At 48.6% G+C, this 26860-nt stretch overlaps 1 protein-coding gene across 14 annotated transcripts in view; it reads right to left on the reverse strand.

Moving 5' to 3' along the window:
• The window catches only part of SETDB2 (SET domain bifurcated histone lysine methyltransferase 2), a 1645210-nt gene that overhangs the window by 192485 nt on the left and 1425865 nt on the right, over positions 1 to 26860 (reverse strand). For all 14 annotated transcript variants that reach the window (XM_069639329.1, XM_069639325.1, XM_069639326.1 and 11 more), the window contains one exon: positions 4618 to 4973. In XM_069639329.1, coding sequence (XP_069495430.1) covers positions 4618 to 4973 — 356 coding nt within the window. The remainder of the gene's footprint in view (positions 1 to 4617; positions 4974 to 26860) is intronic.

Consider the following 26860-nt stretch of genomic DNA (forward strand, 5'->3'; position numbering starts at 1 on the left):
GAGAATCTTTACAGTTAATGGTTGTAGTTATAATAAGAAAAATCTGGCATCAACACAGTGGGAAGAAGAGCATTACAGCACCAAAGGCACAGCTTCCTTGCTAACAAGTACAATAAATGGCGTCACAGCCAGTAACTAAAAGTACTAGACTCCTCTCCTGGAATATCAGGGGGTTGCTCAACCCAATCAAAGCCAGAAAAATTCTAGCCTACGCCAATAGGCACAGAATCGATATTCTTCTGCTACAGGAGGCAACCACCAAACAAATTTCTGGCGTCACAGTAAATAAATGGCGTCACAGCCAGTAACTAAAAGTACTAGACTCCTCTCCTGGAATATCAGGGGGTTGCTCAACCCAATCAAAGCCAGAAAAATTCTAGCCTACGCCAATAGGCACAGAATCGATATTCTTCTGCTACAGGAGGCAACCACCAAACAAATTTCTGGCTCATTCGGCCGCTCCTCGGGTTCACAAGTATTTGCTACAAACTACTTGTCACGGTCGAGGGGGGTAGTGACGTTGGTCCACCGCAGACTTGGGTTCCTGGTGACTAGAACCAAAGTGGGCACAGATGGCAGATACGTAATATTATGGGGGTCACTACAAGGACAAGACATAATTATCGTCAATACTTACAGACCCAACATCGACATGCCAGAATTCTATCAACAGATCAACACACTAATAATGCCAACAGGTGAAGCAAGAGTGATATGGGGGGGAGATTTTAACACCACCCTGGACCCTTCACTCAACAGAACATCCACGGCTCAATGGACGGACTCAAAGGCAGCACTCACCATAAAACAGGCCACGTCCTTACTACCACTCTCCGATGCATGGAGGGAACTACACCCCCTTGCCGGAGACTACACATTTCACTCATGTTCATGGGTCGAGCTCCCGAATCGACTACTGGCTCTGCTCCACCGACTGTATTCCAGACTTGAGTGAATGCACTATACTACCCCAGACCCTCTCGGATCACACCCAGATTGTGTTGGATATCCAGATAGGGTCACCCGTGCTGGATCACCACCTATGGAGAATGCCCCCAGACCTCCTGCGAGATGACTCACTCCTCGAGCCACTATGGATTGATGTGGCAGAGTTCTTCGAGTGTAAGCAAGAGTCAGTGAGTTCACACAGTACGACCTGGGAAACCTTCAAAGTGTGGTTGAGAGGACACCTGATATCCAAGGTCCATGGTATGCTGCGGGAAATACGTACCCAATTAGCCCGGGCCGAGGATCACATCAAGAAGCAGAAGAAGCATACACGGAATCACCAAGGCCAAGAGCTCTTACCCCGCTACATAGAGCCCTGGCCAAATTTACAACACTGGCAGAACAAGAGGTCTGGTACGTGACGCAACCGATCAAAGTCAGAAAATAGGGAGAAGGGAATAAATCCGGCAAGATACTGGCCAATCTAATCAATTCTGAACAGGGCCTTCGACAAATTACCATTATCACTGATGAGCTGGGCATAACACACATAGACCACCTGAAAGTGAATGAGGTGTTCCGGAGTTTTTACACCAAGCTCTACACGAAAACGGATCAGGTGACAACGGAAGAGTTACAAAGCCATCTGGACTCCTTTCCACTCCCCGCACTGACCCCGGAGGAAAGAACTGTCATCGACCTTCCTCTGAGCCTAGAAGACTTAACACAAGCAATCCAAGACCTTAAGGCGGGAAAGGCACCAGGCTCGGATGGTCTACCTGCAGACCTCTACAAAATCCTCATCGAACTTGCCCCACGGCTGCTGGAAGTGTGGGAGGAATCCCTAGAGAGGGAAATGCTGCCGCCATCAATGAGAGAAGCCATTATCACGGTCTTATTGAAACCGCACAAGCCTCCTCAAAATCCCTCCTCATATAGACCGTTGTCTCTTATCAATGCCGACACCAAAATCTTCGCTAAAGCCATAGCCAACAAGCTGAACCCATATAGGTCTACCCCGATCAATCTGACTTTATACCACACCGTTCCACTACTCTGAATCTGCGATGATTTTTCCCATTGGCTCCCAGTTGGACCCTCAGGCAAAGACAGTGGCAGTTACTTTAGATGCTGAGAAAGCGTTTGATTACATCTGATGGAAGTTCATGTATGCAATACTAGAAGTGATGGGATTCGGCCTAGGATTCCTCTGACTCCAAAGACTACAGTACCGCAATCCCGTTGCCAGAATATGGACCAACAGGACGCTGTCACCCTGCTTTGACCTACAGAGAGGCACTTGGCAAGGCTGCCCACTTTCCCCTCTAATTTCTGCACTAACGATAGAAGGAATGGCAGCATACCTGCGTTGCAGACATGCCTGGAGAGGGATTCGTATCATGGGATCCCTGCAGTTCATCTCTCTCTATGCGGATGACACAATGCTATACATCAGAGACCCGGATGCTCACTTACCACCTGTGATGCGGGACATTGTGGCGTTCACAAAACACTCAGGATACAAGATCAACCAGGCCAAGTCTGAAATAATACTTCTGACCAGCTCCACAATCCAAACTGCAGCCATGACTGGCTTTCGTTGGTCCCCACCACAGCTCGATATCTGGGCATCATAATGGCACCTGATAAGCGTACTTTGTACACCAATAACTACACTCCATTCTTGTTACATCTGGAACATCTGGAATACAAGCTTAACACATGGGTTAAGTTACCACTGTCGCTGTACGGGCGTATATCCCTGCTGAAAATGCTGGTGGTACCGAAACTACTATATCTATTGAGCGGCATCCCGATCTGGCCAGGCGGAAAATTTCTAGACACTACAGAAACTGACCTCTCTATTTGTCTGGGGGGGACGCACGGCCAGTATTAGTTGATCTAAACTATGCGAAAGTTATGATACTGGTGGACTAGCGGCTCCTGACTTTCTTCTATACTACTACTCTGCCTCGGCACACTTCGTGAAATACTGGAATAATTCTGCAGAACAATTCGCACACAAATGTGCGGAAGAGTTTGCAGCATCTCCCCTGAACCTTAAGAGTATGATATTTGCCAAGGTAGCAGAAGAGAGGACACTGGCGGATCCGATGTCATCGACAGTGCGGGCACGGGCACAGATCCTCAATAGAGTGGGATGTGACATGCCGCATTGGCCACACCTACCTCTACGGCACTACCCTGAACTTGAACCCACTATGGACCGAACGATACAAATGAGGTGGGATCCGGAAAAGCAGGCCAAGGTGGAGGACCTCTTCCCAGAGGGACGATTACTTACAGCTGCAGAAATCCAGAACAGGGCGGGAGCTGGACTATTCACAACACTACAACAGCAACGTCTAAAGACAGCCTGCATAAAGAAATGGCCGTCTTTCCCGATGACACCGCCTGTGCACAAATTCCTATCCGACATCCTGACACAAGATGGCTTTACCAGCAACGTCTCTACGTTATACAGAATAGTACAAGGCAACACCACATCCAAGAATGGGATGAAAAGCAAATGGGAGAGAGACCTGAACATTGAGATCGATGTGCAACACTGGATGAACTACCGCAGATGCACCAAATCTATCTCCCAATGCACTGACTTCAGGCTTATCCAGTTCAACATTTTAAACCACCTGCATGTCACTCCTAGCAAGATCTCCAAATTTGAATCCTCTAAGCAAACGGCATGCCCCAAGTGCGGCACAATTGCTGCAAACGCAATTCAAATGTACTGGGAGTGCCCACCAATTAGGCAGTTCTGGGAGGAAGTAGCAGAAAATATGAACGACATATTGAATACACATATCCCGGTTGCGCCGCTGAAATACTTACTGGGGGATATTGGGAAAGCATCTGCAAGGACCCACAGACTATTTGCAGTGGGGGGAGCCGTGGCCAAGCGGAACATTCTCAGGAGATGGAAATCCAAAACCCCTCCCACACACAAAGGCTGGCTCAGAGACTTGATAAATGCTCAGGAATGTGAAGAGACCTATATACGGTGTATCCAAACCACCTCTAGACCCAAGGACATATGGGGCACCCTCAGATCATACCTACAGAACGCAGAAGTTTCACAAGAAGAAAGAAGCAGTCGAACCAATGTCTAATTAACCCTCTATGTACTGTTTCTCTCCTCCTCCCTTCTTTTCCATACCGTGATTAGCAAGCCATTATCAAATCTATACCCGCTTCATTCATACATGTTCTGTTGTCTTGGTGATACTGTGATGATCCCTGTGATATGTTTTGCCAGTATTAAATAAAGTTTAAAAAAAAATGATGAGAAAACCAGTAGGGCCAAACAGCGCCTTGGAAAATTGCTTTGCCATATTAATAGAAAGATGCAGGTTATTTCCTTATTTCAAAGATATATCTTGTGAGGCCATTTCTATGCTTGCAGGGACCAAATTGTGTAACAGATTCTCTCTCCAGATCATTCAGCATCTTCTCTTGCTAGCATAAGTAGTTTGGGGGTGCTGGGCTCTATAGGAGCATGTTTCCCATATAGGCCAAATAGCTAAGGCACCTGCCCTTCCCTTCCCCCGGTAGAAAGCTTGGGAAAATGTCACCTAAAGGCTTCATTGACTGTTCACTATACTGTTTTTAGTCCCTTGCTCCCATAACCTTATCTTAACTGTGCATACTTACATTTAGAAAACGTCCTACATTCCCTTCCTGTGTTGCGTCCAACAAATAAGTGTCCTGTTCATCAACTGAGTTGTCAAGTGAACAAGTTGAAATTGTTCGAACTTGAGAAGAAGATTCCAAATGTTCTCCACAAATTTTCATTTGCACTGTAGTGGCATCCATCAGGGGCTCATTTGCAAGGGGTTTCGGAGAATATTTAATCACACTTTTGCTATCCAACGTAGTAGTTCTTTCATACTTTTCCTGTTCAGTCTCCAGCACAAGTTGCCTCTTTTCTTTAATTTGAGGGATCTCCACTATACCAGACTCTACCAGCCCAACGTCCTTATCTGTCGCTTCACCATCAGAGTTTGAGGCTGCAAATACATGTTAAAGAAAGTTCAGTAAAACAACATCAATTGTTTTACAAAATCAAAAACGTGTAGTGTACTGCAAATTGACACTTTGGGCCTCATTACAACTTTGGAGTGTACTGGAAAAAAGTGGCAGTAATTCCGTTACTGCCACTTTTCCAGCACCACCAAACTACAGGTTTGCCGATGGAGGTTGACTGACTTACCCCCAGCCAAGGACTGGAGGTAAATCAAGCCCCCACTGACAAAAAACAGCCGGTATCACTGGTGCCGTTAATACCAGCAATTCGTGCCACGGAGTCCTGTTGGACTCCATGGAATGTGGAATTACCGGCGTTGCCGGCACCTGTAATATCATATATATTCTGGGATATCAGAGACCGGCAGGTCCGTTTGCTGGTCTCCCACCAGAAATAGCAGCAAACTACTAATGAGTCTGCTTGTCTAAAATTGTGAAGAGGATTTTGCACATTCAGAATGTAAACACAATTATCATGTGGTAACTAAGTGTGTTATGGACACTCATTTTTTGTTTCTTACCTTTCTCAACTGCATTGCATGCAATATACAGTTACACCAGCTCAGCAACAAATAATGTATTGAACACATCAATGAAAATGTATCCTATTTCAAAAGTCTTTTCTTTAGAAGTGAATGCATTTATCCACATTTCTGTGGCATTCGGTATTGTAAGGAACTCATGGTGGCAACAGTAAAGGCAGACAAGTGATCATCGTTCAAAGGTATTTATTTTACTGTAAATTCAGGGTGGAAAAACGCCTAAACTAAACCTAAATCTAAGATGGGAGCAAGCTTTGACCATCTAATGAAAAATAAGGCAGTCATTGTGGCATCTCGTCAAAGTGAAAAGGCATATACTAAAAAATAACTATTACCAAATCCTTACAACTAATTACAGAAAGAGTGTGGGATATGGTTTTCAATAAAGAAAGAAATGTTCACAAATAATAAGTCAGGATGTGATTGCCACGGATCTCCCTTTGCCACATTTTGAGCACTGGACAAAGGGGATCTCCAGAGTACAGTACACGCTCGAGCCTTCCCAGCACGAGCCGACAGTTCCGTTCCAGTTATCAGGTTTTTCAATGGTTAAGTCTCTTTTCAATAAAAGTCTCTGGTCTCTGGACTTTTGAGTGTACAGAGGATTTTACAGGACCCCTGTAAGACCACTTTGACCTCCTTTCGCCTTTTCCCAAGGCCTTCTGGTTGCAGTAGTTTCTACCATCGGGTAATCACCCATAGTTTCCTACGTGAGCACCCACGTGGTGCCGGACTCCTCTGCTGCTGGTTTTCTCCCTTTTCCATCTATAGCTCTTTAACCCTTTCACAGTTCAAATGAGCTGTTTGCTACTTTTTGTACAACACAGCTCTGTTTCTTATCGACTCTCCCCTCGACTCACTGGCTGTGATGAACCGCTTAACTGTCTTTCTTCTTGGAGTCAAGGTTGCTACCACAGAGACGAGCGTCTCTCCCCGGGTTGGTAATCAGTGGAGGACGGTCTTGTGTACAGTTGACATCTGTTGAAACACACGCTGGCTATTGTTTGCGGTCTTTTGATTCCTTCTGCGGAGGTTTCACGGGCCTTGGTCGGAAAAGGCAAGGTCGCTTCTCTCCTTGTCAACCTCTCGGTATGCACCGTATTTCTCCTCCGCTTGAACTGCTGTGCTGAGTTAGCCTTCACGCTGTGCAGTCTGCCTTCCTCAACCTGTGCTCTCGTGCTCCACATTCTATCCCTGCGGGGAAGGGAATGGGCCGTCATGTGTGTGTGATTCTGGTCAATTGCCTGACTTTGCATGACCCTTTTATTGGGAAATGTCAGGTAAACAACTCTGGTGTTAGTCTGTTGTCTTTTTTTTTTATATAATTTGATTGGTTTAAATATAAGCCTTTAAAATAAAACATCTCATTACATTTAATTTCATCACTTTACAATCCGTCCCCTTACAAACCTCAACTCTCGCAATTACTATGTATGTTTCTGCTCTACTTTCTCAAAATCTCATACTTCAGAGAATTATAATATGGCTTCACATCAGTCCAGATACAATTGGAACCAGCAGCCGCTTTTCAATTGTCGCCAAAAAGTGTGTTAAAGGCAGTACTAGTTTCATGTCTCTTCCGTAGAACATTTGTTGCCACCACTCATCTGCACAAAGGGACGGATGTGTCTCGCTCCAGGGGCCCAGATGTCTTGTTCTTTCTTTTCGCAAGTCCCTACAGAACAGCACCAAGTGCTTTAGAGTTTTGATTTCTTTTGTACAGCAGCGACACCTGGGGTCCAAGTTAGCATTGATCGAACATGCTCGCAGACGTTCTTTCGTTTTAAACACTTTTAGCCGTAGTCCCATGAACAACCTTCTTGCATTAGGGTCGGGGAATAACTCAAAATATTTTTGTATGGTATTGAAAGCCCCGGCCTCCAGTGGGACCTCGCTCATCATTTTAGAAGTGGCTCTTTCGGAACATGTCTGTTCCCAATCCGTGCGCCAAATTTTTATCTTTGCTGTATTCGGATTACCGTGGAGCAGGTCAGACTTGATGTCAAACTCCACCATCATGGATTCACATCGTTTCAGCCCCATTGACATGATACCCGATTCAGCCGAGGTGGCATTATGAAAAATTTCAAATTGCGGTATTCGTTCGGATGGTTTTGTTTTACAATACAGTGCTAACAGGCTCCAACAAACTTGTGCATGAATTGATATTAGCGATAGTTCGTATCGTATGGAAGACGTTGCGATTCCTTTTGGTAGGCCCAGTACTTTGGTCCAGAAGATATTCTCAAGCATTGGCCACACTTCCCATGAGCAGCCGAATGCGTTTTCAGCCCTGTATGTTAGTACTGGTATTACCTTTTGTTGATAGAATTGCAAGACCGGTTTGAGCGAAAATTTCCCAAATCTATTTTTTTTATCGCCAGCGCCTGACTTGCCAATTGTTTGCATTTACGTTTAGTCGCCATTATCCACAGACCATCATTAATGCAGGAACTTACTGTCATTCCAAGATATTTTACGCAGGATGAAATCGGTAGCTTTTCATGTACCATAGACCATGATGTTCTTTTAACCAGTCTGGCCCTACCACCTTTAAGGTTTTTAAGGACAAGGATTTTGCATTTCTTTGTATTAATGAGCAGCTGGTTGTCAGTTACATATTGTTGGATTGCGTCAAGTTTCCTTTGCAGGCCAATTGGTGTTAAGTCCAACAAAATGAGGTCGTCTGCGTATAGGAGCCAACTTAAGTGCGATTTATGCATCTTTGGCGGGAAGGAATTTACTGTATGGTACTACCAATGTCTGATATAAACAAACTGAATATCGCCGCGGCCAAGGGACAACCCTGTTTAACTCCCTTGAATGTTTTAATTGGTGACGACAGAACGCCCGTTTGATCCAGGCGTACTCTAATCGATGTTCCATTATGCAGTTCTTTTATAGCCCATAGGTTTTTCGGGCAACCCCATGCTTGCATCTTTTTCCATAGAAGTGCCCGATTGATCGTATCAAAGGCATAGGAGAATTCAATGAAGGCAAGATATACCGTTATTTTTATTTTATTGCTTCCATCTTAAATAAGTTCAACAGCAACAGGTTTAGTGAACAACCAACCTGCATGATGAAACCTGTCTGTCTGACATCTGCATTCTTCGAAATCGTTGCCCATTTTACTAATTTGTGCTGTAGCATGGTTGCATATATTTTACCTAAAACATCGAGTAAAGCCACTGGACGATAATTTTTCAGGCATGTTCTGTCGCCCTTTTTGAACACAGGTACAATCACGGCAGATTTCCAAGATTGTGGCATCTGACACTGGGTGTTTACCCTTTCCAAGAGAGTCACACAAACATCAGCCCATAGCTCCGGATGTTGCTAAATCATAAAGTTTGTCAAGCCATCCGGGCCAGGAGCTCTGGAGTCTTTTGCTTTGGTGATTATTCTCACAATGTCATCTTTAGGAAATGTTAGTGCCCATTTTGACATAATTGGCTTGTTTGTGTTAAGTGGTGTTGGGCTTTCTTTGTATAACTCTTTGAAGTGGCCTGTCCAGGCAGCTTCTGATACCATAGAGGCTTGTAAAGATTCCTGAGAAGCTTGTGTGTTGTTGATAATTTTCCGAAATTCTCCAGTGTTCTTATTTTGGAGGCTTTCCATCATTCGTTCAGAATCCCTTTGTATCAATTATCCTTTGTGGGCCTTAAGCCAGTTTTTATATCTTTGTCTGGCTAGCCTTGTTGTTGCCACACATGTCGCTTTATCAGCCGCCCAGGCTTGACGAATTGCACATCTCATTAGTCGTTTCTGTTTTAATATGTCTAGGTCGAAACAATGTGTGCGTTTCAGGTTCTTGTGTTTTGCACCTCCGTTGATTATTCTGAAGTTGACTAGTAGATGTGCATATTCTAACGTGGAACCTGTATCACAATATTGGTTTGACAACTGTGCTACTTCTTCTTCAGCAAGTCTTAGCCTCACCCTGCTTGCTTCTTCAGCAATCTTATGTGTCCATTTCGTTTTAGTATTTATTGAACTGTTCACTAGTTCCATGGTCAACATATTGTGATCGCTACTTTCCTTTTGGACCACTTTTAACAATGTCACTCATTGATGAAGAGCTGTTGATACAAAACAGTAGTCAATTGTTGAACCGTGGTTCGCCCGGTTCCACGTGGGGGCCAGCGGTATGTCACCTAATGTACATCCGTTCAACATCTGGAACAAGTTACTTACCTGTAACTGTTGTTCTCCAGCATGGGTCTGGCATGGATTCACATGCTCATGAATATTCCCCGTCGTCAGGCTGGGAATCCTCGGTAAAGAAAAAACTAGTATCAGTTTCGTTTCTGATCTGTCTTTCGTAGTAATAACCAATCACTGGTCTCTGCGTCATACTGACCACAGCCAATGACTGCCCTCTACCTAAGCACCGCCTCTGGCAGCCATCTTCAGATTTGGAAGCACGTGAAGTGGCAGCATGACCAAGTGAAGAGCCGCAGAGGGGTAGGCGGGAGGGTTCGCATGTGAATCCATGCCAGACCCATGCTGGAGAACAACAGTTACAGGTAAGTAACTTGTTCCTTCTCCAGCATGGGGTCTGGCATGGATTCACATGCTCATGAATAAAGAATACATAGCAGTACACACATGCACAACCACGGGAGGTGGCAAAGGCTCAACATTAAGCATTGCATCAAACTCAACATTAAGCATCTTACCTTCTCACCAGGCTCACCTCAGGCGAACAGGTTGCGCAGCACTGCTTGGCCGACCCTGGACTCCTCCCTGGAATCCCGATCGACGCAGTAGAACTTCGTGAAGGTGTGCGTCGACCTCCACGTAGCAGCCCTGCATATGTCCAGCAGGGGCACACCAGAAAGGAACGCCGTGGTAGCTGCGATCGCTCTGGTGGAATGGGCTCTCGGACGGCCTGGCAGCGGTCGGTTTGCCAACCGATGACAGTACATGATACAGCCGGAGAGCCATCTGGAAATGGAAGCCTTCGAGAGAGCCTTCCCCTGATTGACAGGTCCAAAGTTCACAAAGAGTTGTGACGTCTTCCGAAAACACTTCGTGCGGTCCACGTAGAACTTCAGCGCTCTAGCCACATCCAGCGAGTGCAAAGTTCTCTCAGCCGGCGACGAAGGCGACGGGAAGAATACAGGCAACACCAAGGGTTCGTTGAGGTGGAAGTCCGACGGTACCTTGGGCATGAAGGAGGGGTGCGTCCTGAGCACTACCCTCGTGTCGTGAAAAGTCAAGTACGGGGCCTTGCAGGAAAGGGCCTGGATCTCTCCCACCCGTCGTGCGGAGGTGATGGCCACAAGAAACGCTGTTTTCCACGACAGAAACTTCAACGGGGCCGAGTGCAGAGGCTCGAACGGAGGTCCCATGAGCTTGGTCAGCACCACGTTGAGCTCCCACGCCGGGGCCGGAGCCTTCACCGGCGGGAACGATCTGAACAGTCCCTTCATGAACTCTTTCACCAGACGATGAGACCACAAGGACGTCCGCCCCGTGGTTCTGGTGTATCGGGAGATCGCAGCAAGATGAATCTTGATGGACGCGTGTGCCAGTCCAGCTTTGGCCAGCGTCAGCAGGTACGGCAGTACTTGGGGAGCCGTAATCCGTAGAGGGTTAATCTTCTGTGCGTGGCACCAGACAGAGAACCTCTTCCATTTGTGTCCGTAGCATTTAAGAGTCGAGGACGCCCTGGCCTTTGCAAGAACCTCTCTGCAGTCGGCCGGTATGTCGTATCCTCCAAACTCTAGCGCTGCAGGAGCCAGGCCTGCAAGTTCAACGATTTCGGGTCGCGGTGGAGGATGGCGCCTCCTTCCCTGGAGAGCAGATCCGCGTCCACCGGCAGCTTGATTGGCGGGGACGCTGACAAGTCCAGAAGGTCCGGGAACCATATCTGCCTCGGCCACCCAGGTGCGACGAGGATCATCCTGCACCGTGACCTCATGAGCTGGTTGACGAGCCGGATTAGCAGCGGCAAAGGAGGGAACGCGTAGAGGAACAGGCCCTCCCAGGGGAACGAGAAAGCATCGCCCATGCTCCTCGCCTGGGGAAACCTGCTGGCGAACCTCCGGCACTTGGAGTTCGTCGCCGTCGCGAACAGGTCGATCTGGGGTGTGCCCCACCGTCGGAAGAGGCGATCCACTAGATCCTGCCGTAGTTCCCACTCGTGGCACGAGCGCAGCTCCCTGCTGAGTGAGTCGGCGATGGTGTTTTTTATCCCTGCCAGATGAAACGGCACCAGAAACATCCCTTGGGCGACTGCCCAATGCCACAGGTCCTGCGCCTCCTTGGACAGTGCTGGGGACCTGGTTCCGCCCTGTTTTCTGATGTAAAACATGGTGGTGGTGTTGTCGGTGAAGATCCTCACACCACCTTGCCCTTGAGGGACGGAAGGAAGGACCTGAGGGCCCAAAACACTGCACGGAGCTCCAGGACGTTGATATGTAAGGATTTCTCCGTCGGGAGCCAAAGGCCTCTTGCGTGCAGATTTCCGGTGTGCGCTCCCCACCCTTCCAGGGAGGCATCCGTGGTCACTGTCTCCTGGTGGGCTGGGGTCTGGAAGTCCATGCCCGCCGTCAGATGCGCGCGGGTGCCCCACCACCGGATCGCTCGTCGGAAACTCTCGTCGAGTGTGATCCTTTCCTCGAAGCTGCCCGTCGTTTGGATCCAGTGCGCGTCCAGGAACTCCTGTAACGGGCGCATCCGGAGCCTGCACATGGGAATGAGGTAGATGCAGGAAGACATCATTCCGAGGAGGGACTTGATGGACCTCACCTTGGCCGCGTCGGCCACCAACATCCGCTGCACCTTGCCCAGGATGGTCCTGGTCCTCTCCTCCGACGGGGAGGCCAGAAGGGACACTGTGTTGAGCCTCGCTCCCAGAAACAGAGTGTCTTGCGCGGGTACCAGGTGGGATTTGGCGTAGTTCACGGAGAATCCCAGGTCTGTGAGAAGTTGGACGGTCCTTGCCGTGTGAACCACGGCGAGCTCCCTTGTCTTGGCTCGGATGAGCCAGTCGTCCAGGTAGGGGTAGACGTGGATCCCTTTGCGGCGCAGCTGAGCCGCCACCGGTGCGAGGCACTTGGTGAACACCCTGGGTGCCGACCGTAGACCGAAGGGGAGGGCTTTGAACTGTCGCAGGTCCAGGATGGGGCGCCATCCCCCCGTCTTCTTCTTCACGAGGAAGTATCTCGAGTAGACTCCGGAGCCCCGAAGCCTCTTTGGGACGAGTTCGATGGCGCCCTTCTTGAGCATCGCCTTCACCTCCAGGAGAAGTTGAGGGACGTGAAGTTCTTTCCTGGCCACGGGGAGGACGCGCGGACACTTTCTTTGAAACTCGAGCGCGTGGCCCCGGGCCAAGGCGTCCAGCACCCAACGGTCGGTGGAGATGGACTCCCACACGCTGACGAAGCTCGCCAGCCGGCCTCCCACCGGGGTGCTTCGGTGGGGGCCCGACCCCCCGGCCGGTTCAATCCTGCTTCGACAAGGCTTTAGCGCCTTGTCCTTGGCGACGACGGCGGGGTTCGCCAGTCTTGCCTCGTCCTCTGTAGGCCTCCTGAGACGACGAGCGGGCCCGCTTGACGGTAGGAGGAGAAACCGCCGCCGGAACCTTTGGAGGCGCCCTTGACTCCGCTGCTCCGAAAGGGCGTCCGTCGTTGTTGCAGAACTCCAAGGGCCCGGGCCGTCTCGGTGTCCGCTTTAATGGCCTGAAGGGAATCGTCCACTGTTTTCCCAAACAGGTTGTTCCCATCGAAGGGCATGTCCAGGACTCTGGTCTGAACGTCTTGACGGAAGTCCGTAGCCTTGAGCCATCCACGCCGCCTAAGGCAAACGCCGTTGCCCAACTGGCGGAACCCAGTGTCGGCGATGTCCGTCGCAACGGTAATGGCGTGGTCCGAAGCCACCTCACCTTCCTGCAGGATCTCCAGGGCCTCTGCCCTCTTGTCGTCCGGCAAGAAGTCCAGCAGGGGAGCCAGTTTGTACCAGAGCTCCCTGTCGTATCGGGCCATGATAGCCAAGGCATTGGCAGCTTTAATCGTCGTCGCTGCAGACGAGATGACTCTGTGTCCCATAGCGTCCAATTTCTTTCCCTCGCCGTCCGGTGGGGAAGTCGATGTGGAGGCCGCACCCCCCCCCCGCTTTTTTCCTGGCTGCCGCGGAGACGACGGAGTCCGGGGTAGGCTGCGCCCGGAGGCACAGGGGGGCCGTGTCCGGGACCCGGTACTTTTTCTCGTACCGGTCTCTTCTAGCTGGCGTTGTGGAAGGGTTCTTGAGGAGGGTGAGGCCCTCATCCCAAATGTCGTCCAATAGAGGCACCGCGAGGACCGTCTTCCTCTTGGCCTCGCGCCGCTGATAAAGGAAACCTTCCTTCTTCTTCTCCTCAGGGCAGAGTTGGAAAAGCTCGGATGCCCTGGCGATCATTGAGTGGAACGATCCAATCTCGTCGGGCGGAGAAGCCCTGGTGGGAGGCGACGACGGTACATCCTCGTCGTATACCTCGTCGTCCGTACCCGTCGCTGCCGTGTCAGTCCCCGTATCATCCCCGGCTGAAAAGGAGGTGGAGGGTGGATCCTTCTTTTCTTGGTAGGGGGAACACCAGAAGGTCCCGGTTCTGGGTCCCCCGACGGGAGAGGTTCCGTCGGCAACGGTAGTCTCGTCCTTATCTCCGAGCATAAGGACTGTATAGCCAACAAAATGGCCGCCGAGTTGTCTCGCGGCGCTGGCAGAGGGGAATCCGAGGGGCGATCAGGGGCCCCGTCGGTACCCTCGACGATGTCGTCGTCCCCTGCGTCGGGATCCATCCCGACGGGCCGGTCTTCTTCCACGCCGAGGCCATGGCTTAAGACCTCGACCAGCTCCTCCTCCGAGGTTGAGGCCGAATCTACGACGACGCCCTGCCCCCCCTTTTTCTTCCCCACAGGGGATTTCACGGGGATCCTATCGATGGGCACAAAAGAGGACTCCCTCCGAGGTGGCAGGGAGACTCTGAGCCCCGAAGACGCCACCACTGGTGTAGCCTCCACAGGCTGAGCCAGGGCCGCCGCGACAGTTTCGATAGAGGGCTTGGCCAGATGGATTAAGGCCTTCACCACCTTAGGTGCGCTCACCGCCTTATCCTTGAGGGGGGGGACACTGCCTCGCTCCCCCTCCGCCTTCGAGCTCAACCGGGGCCTCTCCAGGAGCTTCGCCGGGTGCTCGGCCTTCCTCTTACCCGACCCAGAGCGTTGGCTCGTGGTTGATGGTGCCGGGGAGGGTGCGCCCTGCCTGGCGCCCGTAGAGCCCGACCGTTCGGCGCTCCCGGTGCCAGCGGACTCGCGGTGCTTGGCCTTATGTTGGACCCCCGTCGCCGGGGCGTCCTCAAAGGTCTTAGAAGACCGCTCGGATTTCTTCCTCTTCTTCTCGCCGGACGGGCTCTTCCCTTCTAGCCAGTTGGCGAGACGTTGATGGCTGTCCTTCATGGTCCGCTCCGACATGATGCCGCAAAACGCACAGTCCTTCTCCACGTGCGTCTTGTCCTCATGTAGGCAGTAAAGACAAAAAGAGTGTTCGTCCTCCTTGAAGACGTTCTGCAGCTGGCATCCAGGGCAGACCCTGAACAGCTTTCCGGGCGTCGAGCTTCCCTTCTCCTGGGCCATGACCGGGCCTGAGAAACTTCTGGAGTCCTCCAAAAGCGTAGCTCGACGAAATCTTCACCTTTGCGGGGCGCAGACGAATCCGAAACGGGTCCCCGTTGATCGGATGGAGAGTCGGTGGAGCTTGAGGCTCTTTTGACCGAAAAAAACGAAGTTTTTGAGAAAAACGTGAAAAAATAGCACTAACGCTCGAGAGCAATAGCACGAGGATCCCAACACATGAACATGCGGTAAAAATCTGAAGATGGCTGCCAGAGGCGGTGCTTAGGTAGAGGGCAGTCATTGGCTGTGTTCAGTATGATGCAGAGACCAGTGATTGGTTATTACTACGAAAGACAGATCAGAAACGAAACTGATACTGGTTTTTTCTTTACCGAGGATTCCCAGCCTGACGACAGGGAATATTCATGAGCATGTGAATCCATGCCAGACCCCATGCTGGAGAAGTAAGCTTCTTACATTCATCGCCTCCATCCAATGTATGGCTAAGGCTTTTTTCTGGGGCGTCTTTGGGTTGAAGTGGTCTATATTCAAATCACCACAAATTATTATAGTCGACCCCTTTCGGTCTTCGAGTAAACAATCTAGGATACCTGAAACTTCATCGATGAACTCGTGTTTGCCGGATCTGCCATGATTCCAATACAAGTTTATTATTGTTATTTGGTCCATGATTTGAGTCTTCGTATCCAGTGTAGCGATTGTTGTTTCTTGAATGAATGGCGAATGGTTTACTGAGTTAATAATGCCAAAACCTGAGGAGCATCTTACTTAGGTTATAAGACCTGCCATCGGTCGCCCCTTAACCGGTTTTATAGCAGGATTTAGCGCTATATCAAACCCTGGTACTGTACGGATTTCACTTAATCAGGTCTCTTGCAGGCATACAACTGCCAGCCCACAAAGCCACACTGTATTAAACAGGCGACTGAAGCCTTGCGTGTTCCAAGAGCCTAATATACATGGCTGCAAGGCAGACTCCTTCTGGCATTATTGATGTGGATTGCTGTTTAACGTTTCAGCCAACCATTGCCAGTCTTGTGTTGTTTCTTGATTGTCGACACTTATACAGGGGTGAACAATTGGAGTCCCAGATTGACTATGTCCTTGTATGGTTATATTTATTTTCTCATTACCGCCCACTTGTTCTGTGCGTTGGTCAACAACAAACGATACTCGTTTTTTTTTTTCAGTTAATGCCATTTTACTTCTAGATTCATCATCTCCAATAATGCTTCGGGTTAACTTGAGGGGTCTTGCGTGCAGTGCGTAATCGAAAGCGATGGTTGTCGCTTTTGGCTTCGGTGGGGTTAATACCCGAGAAGCGAGGTGAGAATCTTCTTTTTGATCACTCTTTTGTGCTTCCAACAGCCCCTCTTCCAGTTTGTATAAGTCAAAACCCAATGAAAACAGGGACACATTTGCATCAAGGATAGACGTTGCTATTAGAGCAGAGGTTACATGAAGCACAACTTTGTCATTACGGCGTTCGTCTGGAAATTCAACGATCTTTAGATCATCAGAGGTGATTGCACGTAATCCCGGCACATGATGTAGTAATTTAATAATGTTGTTACGATTTAAGATCAGGTTATCAGACGTCTTTAACCTCTCAACCAATAGTTTAACTAAGGTTCCGCACACTGGTCCCTTAATTTTATTATTAGTTGTGCTTACGGGGGCACGTTTGTAGTTTCCTTTTAGTCAATCATTATATTGTTTGTCATGTTGCTTCTAAAAATGTTGTATGTCGTTTTCCTTCCGTACGAGATCTCGTTTCTTGCACGGATCCATTCCATTCTGATAGTCAGCAGCAATCCTTGTGGGTTGTTCGTAAAAACTTCTGTTTATCCTGTCTCGTTTTTCGTGCATTGAAATGAAGGCGGGACTCCTCGGTTGTACTGCCACAGACGATGTTTCAACTGCCTTGTCGCTAATGCTGATCGATCTTTGAAGTGGAAGGTCTAGAGCTGCCGGACATGAGACTGTTTCAACTGCCTTTTCACTGATGGTAATCGATCTTTGAAGTGGAAGCTCTGGAGGTGCCATACCTAAGCCAGTTGGATTTTGACATTGCGCTTCCTTCCCAATGACAACAATCCTACCCACCGCCTGATCTCTTGCTGATTTGGAGCGCACGAGTGCAACAGCCCCAGTATCTTGTAGGTCTGCAATTGAAGTAGTGGGCTCAGCAACATCCTCGTATTCAGGGTCGTCTTAAGTTGACATATTTAACAATTAAATTGGAATTGCATACTCATTACACCCTTTATCGGTTGGTCCACTTTCTGTTGCTGTTACAGACACGATTACAGGCAATGGGGTTTTCGATATACTAGGGATTTGTTTTTTTTTGTTTTTTTGGCTAGCACATGCACCACCTTAATATTACGAAGGAATTTCCGCGCTCCATTCAATTTAGTTCCTTTCTTAAGTGGTACATTTTTCGTTTTTTTACTTTGTTGGATTTTATGATGTTTTGAGGGAACTATTCTTTTGGCTGCGTCTGCCTCTTTATTGAAGATGGGGAACATCGTTGGTGCTGGGATTACGACGGGTGGTCTCTTGATGTCCAACTCCCTCAGCTTGTAGATTCGTATTTGACGTTAATTGTATGTCACCATGAGCCAAGTTTGCTGCACTTCGCGCTTGCTCGAAGGCAGTGTGAAAAGACACATCTGCAATTTCAACGACTGGTACCGACACTTGGTGTAGGTCATCAGAACTCTGCGTCCTACCAGCATCATTGAGTTTGCTGCTCAAAGGCTCGTTGTTATTAGAAATCAGAGCTGAAGATACAATGGTTGGCATCTGCAAGTGTGTGTTCTCAGCAGCAGTGGCTTTTAGAGAAACCTGCGATTTATTGTTCACCGTTTTTGTGTGAAGGCCAGCTGACTTTTAATTTGAGTCTGTGTCATCAATGCTGTTTACATTTGCCTGTGTGGACGACCGTAAACAGTCGTCAGGTTTACCGCTGTTAGGTAAGATTTCCACAGAGCTGGTAAATCTTCCTTTCCTGGTTCAATTCCAGAACTTTTTGCTTTTCTAGTGGGATATTTTTCATTAATACCTCAGTGAGTGGGAACCTTTTTTCCACACTCACCTAATCTTTAACTCTTTTTATGGGTGTCATTTTTAAGACTCTCCATAGTGCCTTTTTAAAGTTATCATGTCTAACAACTTATTGGCAATACGTGCCTGTTGTTGCTGGGTTGCCCTAGGGGCTCCCCATTTAACTTTCTTGTGCTAACCTTGAGTGAACTACAGTTCCCAAGGGTAGAAAGGATCTTGCATCCCTTTTACATTTTATTCTGTGAAACCAGCACACCTCACCTATTGTGGAGTGCTGGGGAGATACAATGTATCCCCTTTCACATTTAAACTGTAACAATTCTGTTACAGTGACAAGCTTAACTTTAATGGCTGGTGGGAGTGATACCTTTTACTAATTTGGTGCACCTTTACCGCGGGCTGTAATCACAGCTGCAGTAAAGGCACCTAAGGGTGCTCATTTTACCAAAATGGCCCCTGTCTTCTTTTTCTGCCATTTTAGTGTTTCTTGTCATTTCATGTTCCTTCCCCTGGCATCCAGGGCGGGAAATTCCTTTGTTTGAGTTTTGTCTTTGGCGGGAGTCCCCTGGACACCGCGCCCAGGCTCCAGTCAGTCTGTAAGCAAAGGAAGGGCGGAGGAGGAGTCCAAAACTTCCCCCTCCTTTGTCTTACGCCTTCCTTCAACTGGGCCAAATCCCAGTGGGGGTTGGCTGTCCTGATTGGGCAGCCAGACGTCCCTTTCTTGTAAAATGCGGGGAGAGAATGCAGGTTGTGTTGCAGTTCCTGATAAATATTGGAAACCTGGTAGCTGAAGTCATGTCGACCACTGGAACAGAAAACCGAAGAGGATGACGAAGGAAAAGCGGCGGGAATGATTTCCAGCGACCGGAGAGCCTGCTGTGTAACCAGAGCCTGCTGCAGCCCTTCCTTCCGATCGACCTGGGGGTCTCCGAAAACGACGAGCCGAACCTAAAGCCTGGTGAGACCCACTAGACTTAAGACGACCTGCATTCTGAGCCATTCCACGGGTTGCTGCGACCTTGCGTTCCTGCAAAACCCCAATACCCTGGGACCTCCAGCCACTGTGCAGTGCACAGTCTTCTGAATTCCGAATCTCGCTTAAACTTCATGGGCATCGTGGTCTATCTCCAGAGACACGAATCAATTCCAAAAAGTCCCCTCAGTAGAGTGCTGGACATTTTAAACAACGAGAATTCAACCACAATTTTCTGTCTTCTTGTGTGCTCCTTGAAAAGGCGCCAAACCCTCAGAACCGCATTCAGCTGCGAGAGAAATCTTGCCTAGAGCCTTCTTCATTGATCCCTGCTGCAAAGTCCCTTCTGAGGTCTTGTGTTCCGTCTCCAGTGACCGGGTATTTGGCTGCAGTCCCTGAAGTTCTCCTGCTGCAATCTCTTCTTCATTGCTGAGGTTCTGTGTTGGCTTGGGTATATACTTACCTTAAGCCTGTTGGGATTTCTGTGTAGTCCTGGGGTGTTTTCTGCGATTGGGAGGTCCCTCGCCGAGTACACCCAGTCCCACTGCTAGAATGCTGCTGGGGTTTCTTCTGTGAAGCCCCTGGACCCTCTTCTAATCCTAGAAGTAAAGTACTCACTTGTTTGCCAGTTTTCCTAAGGAAACTCTGACTTTTGCTACTAAAGAACTTATTCTAACACTGCCTGTTGGTCACTAGTCCTAGTGACCCCCCTTCTGCTATTGAGAACACTCATGCTCTAAGGGAAAGACTTTGAAGGGATTGGGACTTCTGCCTAGAAAATAAATCAAGTGTTTTACTTGTAGAGAGTTGGTTGGTTGGTTGGTAACTGTAATTCTAAGAGTGAACAGTTGCAAAAGTTCTTACTGATCTTGAATGTGTGATGCACTATTCTTAAAAGTATGGTTAACATCTTTTCTTCCTTAGCCACTGTTTTACCAATCTGAAAGAAAGTAGATGTGAAGGTATTTTACTCTCCTGTGATTAGGTTGTGCCTCTTTGCAAAAGTAATTTGTTGGTTTCACCAGATTATTCCTGTAGGGTAATTGTATGAGTGTCCTCCAACTGTTGGTATCACCAGGTTAGTCCTGTTAGGATAACTGTATGAGTGTCCCCCAACTGGGTCTTGCTTCCCCTGACTTGCTGCTAGCCTATCCTTAATAAGTCTACATTAGGTTGTTGCCTACCTAGAATAACTATTCAGTAACGTGTGACATTGGGTTTTACTTTCCCCTTCATTGTGAAGTTAAAGTAAGTGGGTTACTTACCTTGTGTTACCTGTGTGCCATCCAAAACAAGTTACCAGAGTTATTGCTTACCTCAACCTGGGGTTCCCTGACTTCCAAAGCATCCAAAGCATCTGTAATTGCATATTACATCCTTAGGGTTTACTCACCTGGTATAACTGTGTGTTATGACAAAAGTAGTTATAGGTTTCTACTGCACCTAGAATAAGTGTTTCACTATTCACCAAACTTATATTGTCCAGTTGACGGTTTATGTGATTTGTTCCAAGAATCACTGTACAACTGGAAGGGCCTACTGTCCTTGTATTACCAAAAGTAATCTAAAAGTAACCATTGGTCTTTTACTCCCAAAGAATAGGCTTGGCCTATACTAAATGTGTATAACAAGGTTTTGACTTCCCTAGAACTACTGTTTGGTGTTCCAAATAAGGGTTATACTTGGGCCTGTATGCTTTCAAGTATAGTGTTGTGTTTGATATTGTGATTTCATATAATGTGTTAGTACTTACTTAACCCCTAGATTTATCTGGGCCTACCTGTATTTAAATAAATCCTTTATTTCTACAATACATAGTGTTTCAGTGTTTCTTTGGATCATTTGTATTACAATGTTCACTTGTACTGTATCTACTGCCCTCTCTCCCTCCTAAGATAAGCTGCTCTGTCTACGCTACACCGAACTCAGGTGGTACAGCCTTATACTAAGAGTGGAGTCTTGTACTGCCTCAGTAGAATGGTTTTGCTAGGCCCTTAACTGGACTTCAGAAAAACTGTCCTAACAACCGCTGTGATCTACAGTTTGTGATCTTGTGCCTTCCTGTTTAAATAATGCAAGGGCTTCATTAGCAACTTCAGCAAAGAGTTTTTTGTCCATTGTGTCGTTTTTTCTTTGCTCATCCAGCAACTTGTATGAGACATCCAGCCTTTTGAAGCCCTCATGTTGTTTGGTATTTGTTTGTTCACATATTTGTTCCAAATTAACAACCTTGGAATTTAACAAGGCCACAAGAGTTGACATGTCTTTTGTCGCCTCGTTTATGTTTTCGTATAGCTTCATAAACGGTGCTAGTGAGATGGTTAGGGATGACAATAGCATCGCTTGTAGTTCTATTGTTGGAGCCGCCCTGCTTATTTCCGGACCATGTGACGGGTCCTTATCGCAATGAGACACCCTGCTAGCACTGACTCTGTTTCTCCTAACTTTAGGAAAAGGGCGCTCTATAAAAGAGGAGTCAGCAGTCTCATCTGAATCAGAATCGTCAGTGCTAGATAATTGTAGTCTTTGTGTTTTTGAAGAGCTGAATCTTGTCTCACGTTTCTTACTCATAAACAACCTTTTCTGAGATGGAATCGGTAAGCAGGATAAATCGAGGGAATGGTCCTTAAGCTCGCCATTTCCAAGGATCTTTGCACGTTTGTACGGCACACTGGGTGTTGTCTCCTCACATGGGTCAGTTATTTCAGTGTTTTGCGCTTCAGTGACGCTATTGCTCCACCATTGGCATTTGCCTGCACTGCGTCCTGTAATTTGCTTTTACAAGCTTTATTCATGGAGAGTAAGTTCTGGAGTACATTATTTACAACCTCTAACAAAGAAGGGTCAACTATGTTGCCTGTGTCATTCAGCATTGCAGGTTGCCAAGCCGGAATTTTGTGAATTAGAGCAGGGTCTTGATCTTCAGTCCAGCCACAGAGTATTGCATCGTTCGGTCCAGACTCATTTAATCTCTCAATCTAGTAAGGTAACAATGTCTTGCACTTGGGATTGAGATTGTAAAACTGGGGGCTCAAGGTTGACTTCGCTAGTAGAAGTGCAGGAATAATATTGACTTACTTTATGTAACCGCACACGTTGAGACACAGGACTTCCATTGCAGTCACCAATATATTCACGTTTCTTCTGTGCACGCGTTTTCACTGCCTTGTGTTTTGGTTGTGGATCTGTTTGATCGATAGCCATTTTTGTTAATAGTCTGTCCCCCAAGCGGGCTGCCACGGTGCCACTCGCCAAACAGGAGTCCACAGCCCTTCTCTCCTCAGGGCTTAACGCTGCAAGGGCGGTGGAGGTGGCCTTATGAACCAGCTGACCAGCAAGACCAGCAGCTGCAGAAAATAAAGGCACACGCACCTCCAACTTGATGTTGCAAAGTCCAATGTGAAAATAAAGCAAGTCTGTTTGAATGGAGCACTCGCCACAGCCCAACAGCAGGAGTCCACAGCTCTCTCTCCTCAGGGCTTCTGTTGTCTTTCACGTTGTGCGAAAGTGTTCTTGTCAGAAAAGGGGGAGGGCAGTGTTTTAGAATGTCCTACATGGTAGGATGGGGAAAAGGTGGTTAGAGAAGGGAGATAATGAGTCTCACGCATCAGTGTCCCCACTCCCACTCCCCAAGAACCACCCCATCAAGGTGATCCTCCCTCACTGGTCCACCCCTAGGAACTGGATCTAATAGCAATGGCCGTTTCCTGGCCCCCTGGATGACAGATCCCTGGGGACTAGCTAGGGATACATCTTCAGGTTTCTCACAGTATTCAGATACATTTTACTTGCCGCCCTCTTACATGACACATAGCTCTTCCAAAGAGACTAAGGTAGCAAGCAGCCATGCAATAGCTACTTATTTTGGCACTGTAGTGCCTTGCGTTAGGATACTTTGTGACTGTCATAATTTATGACTGTTAGTGAGGATTCTCTCAGCTCTGTCTTCAAGGTTTGAGGGCACACTACGTGCCAAAGTTACATGTTGGTGGTAGAGAACTTGGGTGGGAGGGACAAAGGGGAGGTCGGCTGTTACTTAATGCTGACCCCAGAGGGTGTCAATGGAATTTTCCGCAGGCTCCCCCCATTCTCTATGCTGTGAACTAAATGGCGGCCTCAGGAGGGGAAGTTGTACAGTAGAGTTGTGTAGACTCTGGGTGTGCATAACTGCAGTTCACGACTGCAGTCCATGAGGCAGAAGTGGGGTAAATTAACAGGATCAACGGTCACGGTTCGTGGGTCTGACAGCAAAATGCTCCAAATAACATACACACAGGCTCAGCAGCAGTGGCTCAATCTGGTGTCTGCAGAGCAGGATAGCAGTGGAAAGAGAAAGGAGCAGGAAAAAGAATGAAACTATCAGAGAGAAGGAGAGGTCAGAAGAAGAATGGAAGTAGGAGAAAGCCATCAGAAGGAAGGAGAAAGGAAAGACCGGGGAACGGAAGGAGTGGCAGACAGGAAATACTAGGAGGACAAAGGAAGAAGGGAATCAGGAGGAAAGTCAAGAGAAGATCACCCATGCATGAATGAGGTGGAGGTTAAGAAAACATTGTGGACAATGAGGTCCAAGAATATGCCAAGATGGCCAGAGAGCTAAGGGGATGCCAAGATGTAAAAGGCAAAGCCAGTGGCCCCATATTTGGACAATTCTAGCTACCAGAGCAGAGAAATTAATAGTTACTCACTGTAGTGACTAAAGTCGTTGGTCCCCTTTGCTCCATACTGCATGGGCTAGAGCCAGCGCCCAAACAGTAGTGTTTACAGAAAGTTGAAGGGGTGGCCCAGGTGGCCGCCATGCTGTTGACCTGCCATGGCACCTGCCGCTGGAATACGATGGACGTGGCCTTGGCTCAGACAGCGTGGGCATGCATGTTAGTTGGAAGGGGTTTGTGCTGCCCCTCATAGGCCTCCTTCGAGTAGAGTGACACAATCACTGAAGAGTGCGGTTGAGGGTGAGCCTACAGCAAGAGTGGATCCCCCTCCATTTGCCTATACTTAGCATGCAGGCAGCGATTGACAGGCTGGGCCGATTGGGGTTTGGGTTTTCTTGGGGTTTCTTGACCAAGGCAACAACGTCCTTCTGCATCAGAATCCCTGTTCTAGCTGCAGGTGTAGAGTGAGTACCTCTGCAAGTACCCCCGCCTCTGGTTGTTCGGGTTGAGGAAGGCCCAAATACTCTGCCAAACCTGCGAGTCGTTCATGGAAAGCCTTGGCAGACGATGGTGTGTTGGGGTCTTCTTCTTTGTCTGTGTCCACCACGGTGTCCGGCTGGTCTGGAGTGGGTGGAGGAGTGTTGGGCGCCGAGAGCTGAGGTGTGGAGACCGGAGCCAGAGGCTGGTAGGGAACCACCTGAACTGTGGGAGGCAGGGGAGCCGGAATCGAAGGATCCACGTGGGCAGCAGGGGCTGCACCGGAGCCTGCAGCGCTGGAGCCATAGGAGGAATGACCATAGGCGCAGACGGAGGGGCCAGAGGGAGCATGTCCCTGATCACATCTCCAAGGATGGCCCCCATCTGATGAGATTTCATGAGCATGAGGAACTTTTCAAAGAACCTGTCCTTGCAGGCCGGTGGGGTGGCAGGTGATATCGACAGGGTAGCAGGCAGCTGCTGGGGCTGGTGTGTACTCCGTCTAACCGTTAGATAAGCTGTAGGTCACGTACCTGGTTGACACCACTCCCACCTTGTAACTCGTTCTCCAACCTGCTCCGTTCCTCGGGGCGATATCGGACGAGCGGCCATCTTGTCTGGTGCGACATCCATCTTGTGTAGCTGCATGCCACGTGCTGAAATCGTGGTGCTTGGCTCACTGGGCCTGGCCTCTTCCAGGAATCTTGGCGATGGAGCATGAGACCTACCCTGCACCTTAGACCGAGGCCTGGTAGGCGTGTCACCCTCGGCAGTTTCGCTGGCTGTGCTGCATTGCAGGCGCCCCCTCGGCCATGTTGCTGGTACAAGAGCGTAGCCCCTCGGGTGTACACCTGGTGAAAGAACCTTGCGGTCCCTCAGCACTGTCTCCGGAAGGATCTACAGTCCCTCAGCATGGCGGCCGGTAGCTGATTTAGCCTCGGTACTCGTGCTGGTGTGAGAACCTGAGCGGTTCCTCCCGTCCGGGCGATTCCTTGGGAAGGAGGCGCCCTTGCATCGTGCGCTGGAAAAGAGTGGCACTCCCTTGGGCCATGACTTATGTCTGACAAAGTCCTTCAAGTCCTCTGGAGGCGGCTTCTGGAAGAGCTCCCTCCACCTAGCTAGCCTGTTCTTCAGTGCACGTGATGAAAGTGCATCGCACGCGGTACAACCTGCCCAGCTGTTGTCAGGGTCAAGGCAGCGGAGGCAAACAGCGTGGGGATCGGATGTAGGGAAAAGCTCCTCACAGGTTGGACACCCGCTGAAGCCCGCTGAAGTCAACATGCGCCGGGGAGGAGCGTGACGCCAGAGGACGGAGTACTTGATTGATAAAAGAAGACAGAAAAAAGTAACCGAGGAAGAGCCTGTGGTATTACATGGCCGAAGCCAAACCCAGGAGCGCTAGTGAATTTGGCCCATTGACGCGAAAAAGGGGACTGAGGAGTAGCGCCGGTGGGCGGAGTCAGGGGAGCGCATGCTCCCAGGGCCGTGCCCCTGCGCACCTCTAAATTTAAAGGGGAAGAAGGTTTTTTCTGGGGAAAAAGGTTCTGTCTCTCGTCCCTAGCGAAGGACACCCATGCAGTATGGAGGAAAGGGGACGGGACTTAAGAGTAAATTAAAAGCCTGGTGGACCTGGGCCAAAGACTGGTGGCGCTAAATCGATTAGACCCTGAGCAGTACAGAAACAAGCTAAAAGGCCGGGTATCCAGAAGCCTAAATGTGGACCTTGTGGGATTGGCAAACCCACCAAAAAAACTAAAGTATGTTTGGCGGTGGCAGAAGGATGCAGTGATCTCTTGCATGGATGAAGGATGAACACATAACTTGAGGCAAGAATGTAAGATTCAAGGGTCTTTATTGTAGCAATAGAAAAAGGGATTAGGGGTCATATTAGGTACCCAAATGAGAAATAAACAGAACAGAATAATCTAAGAAATTCTGTAGGGTGTTCTCTCCAGTCTGTTCCTCTCCCCATTTAGTGCTGCCCTACTGGCAGGAAGTAAAAACTCAATCACACCCTCTATTGTTTTAAGCCCCTAGCATTTCTTCTTTGGCAGTAGCTGAAGAAGTCTTGGCATTTATAGTTGTCAGGATGTCGCACGTTACTGCCCTTCTTCGGCCATCTAGCTAAGGGCCAGACACCAGACTCTGAGATCCTCTGCAGGATTGTGGTGGCCCCTGTTGTTAAGCTTAACCCCTACTCAGGATGCCAGAGACTTCCTTGGGTATGAATCCCTCTGCTAAGCCAGAAGTGTCCATAGCCACAGCAGTTTTAGACCAGCCTTCCTTTACCTTATCTCTCTCTCTCACAGACAAACCTGTCCTAGTTTGCCTCTGTGACCTACATCTTTTCCTCCTCCCACTTTTCCACTTAAGAGTTTAGCAATATTCTGTTCTTCGTCCCCCCACACTTTCCCACTTTCTTTCCTTGGTCTACTCCTCCTCTATGCTCCACTCCTCATATTTCTACTGATGAACTCCCCTCCTCTTTTTTGAAGTGTTAATTTTTCCCTTACATCGTCTCCTCTCTCTGCTGGTGGT

Source organism: Ambystoma mexicanum, chromosome 7q (genome assembly GCF_040938575.1).
Source record: "Ambystoma mexicanum isolate Mex_15411 chromosome 7q, UKY_AmexF1_1, whole genome shotgun sequence".
NCBI classification, from domain to species: domain Eukaryota; kingdom Metazoa; phylum Chordata; class Amphibia; order Caudata; family Ambystomatidae; genus Ambystoma; species Ambystoma mexicanum.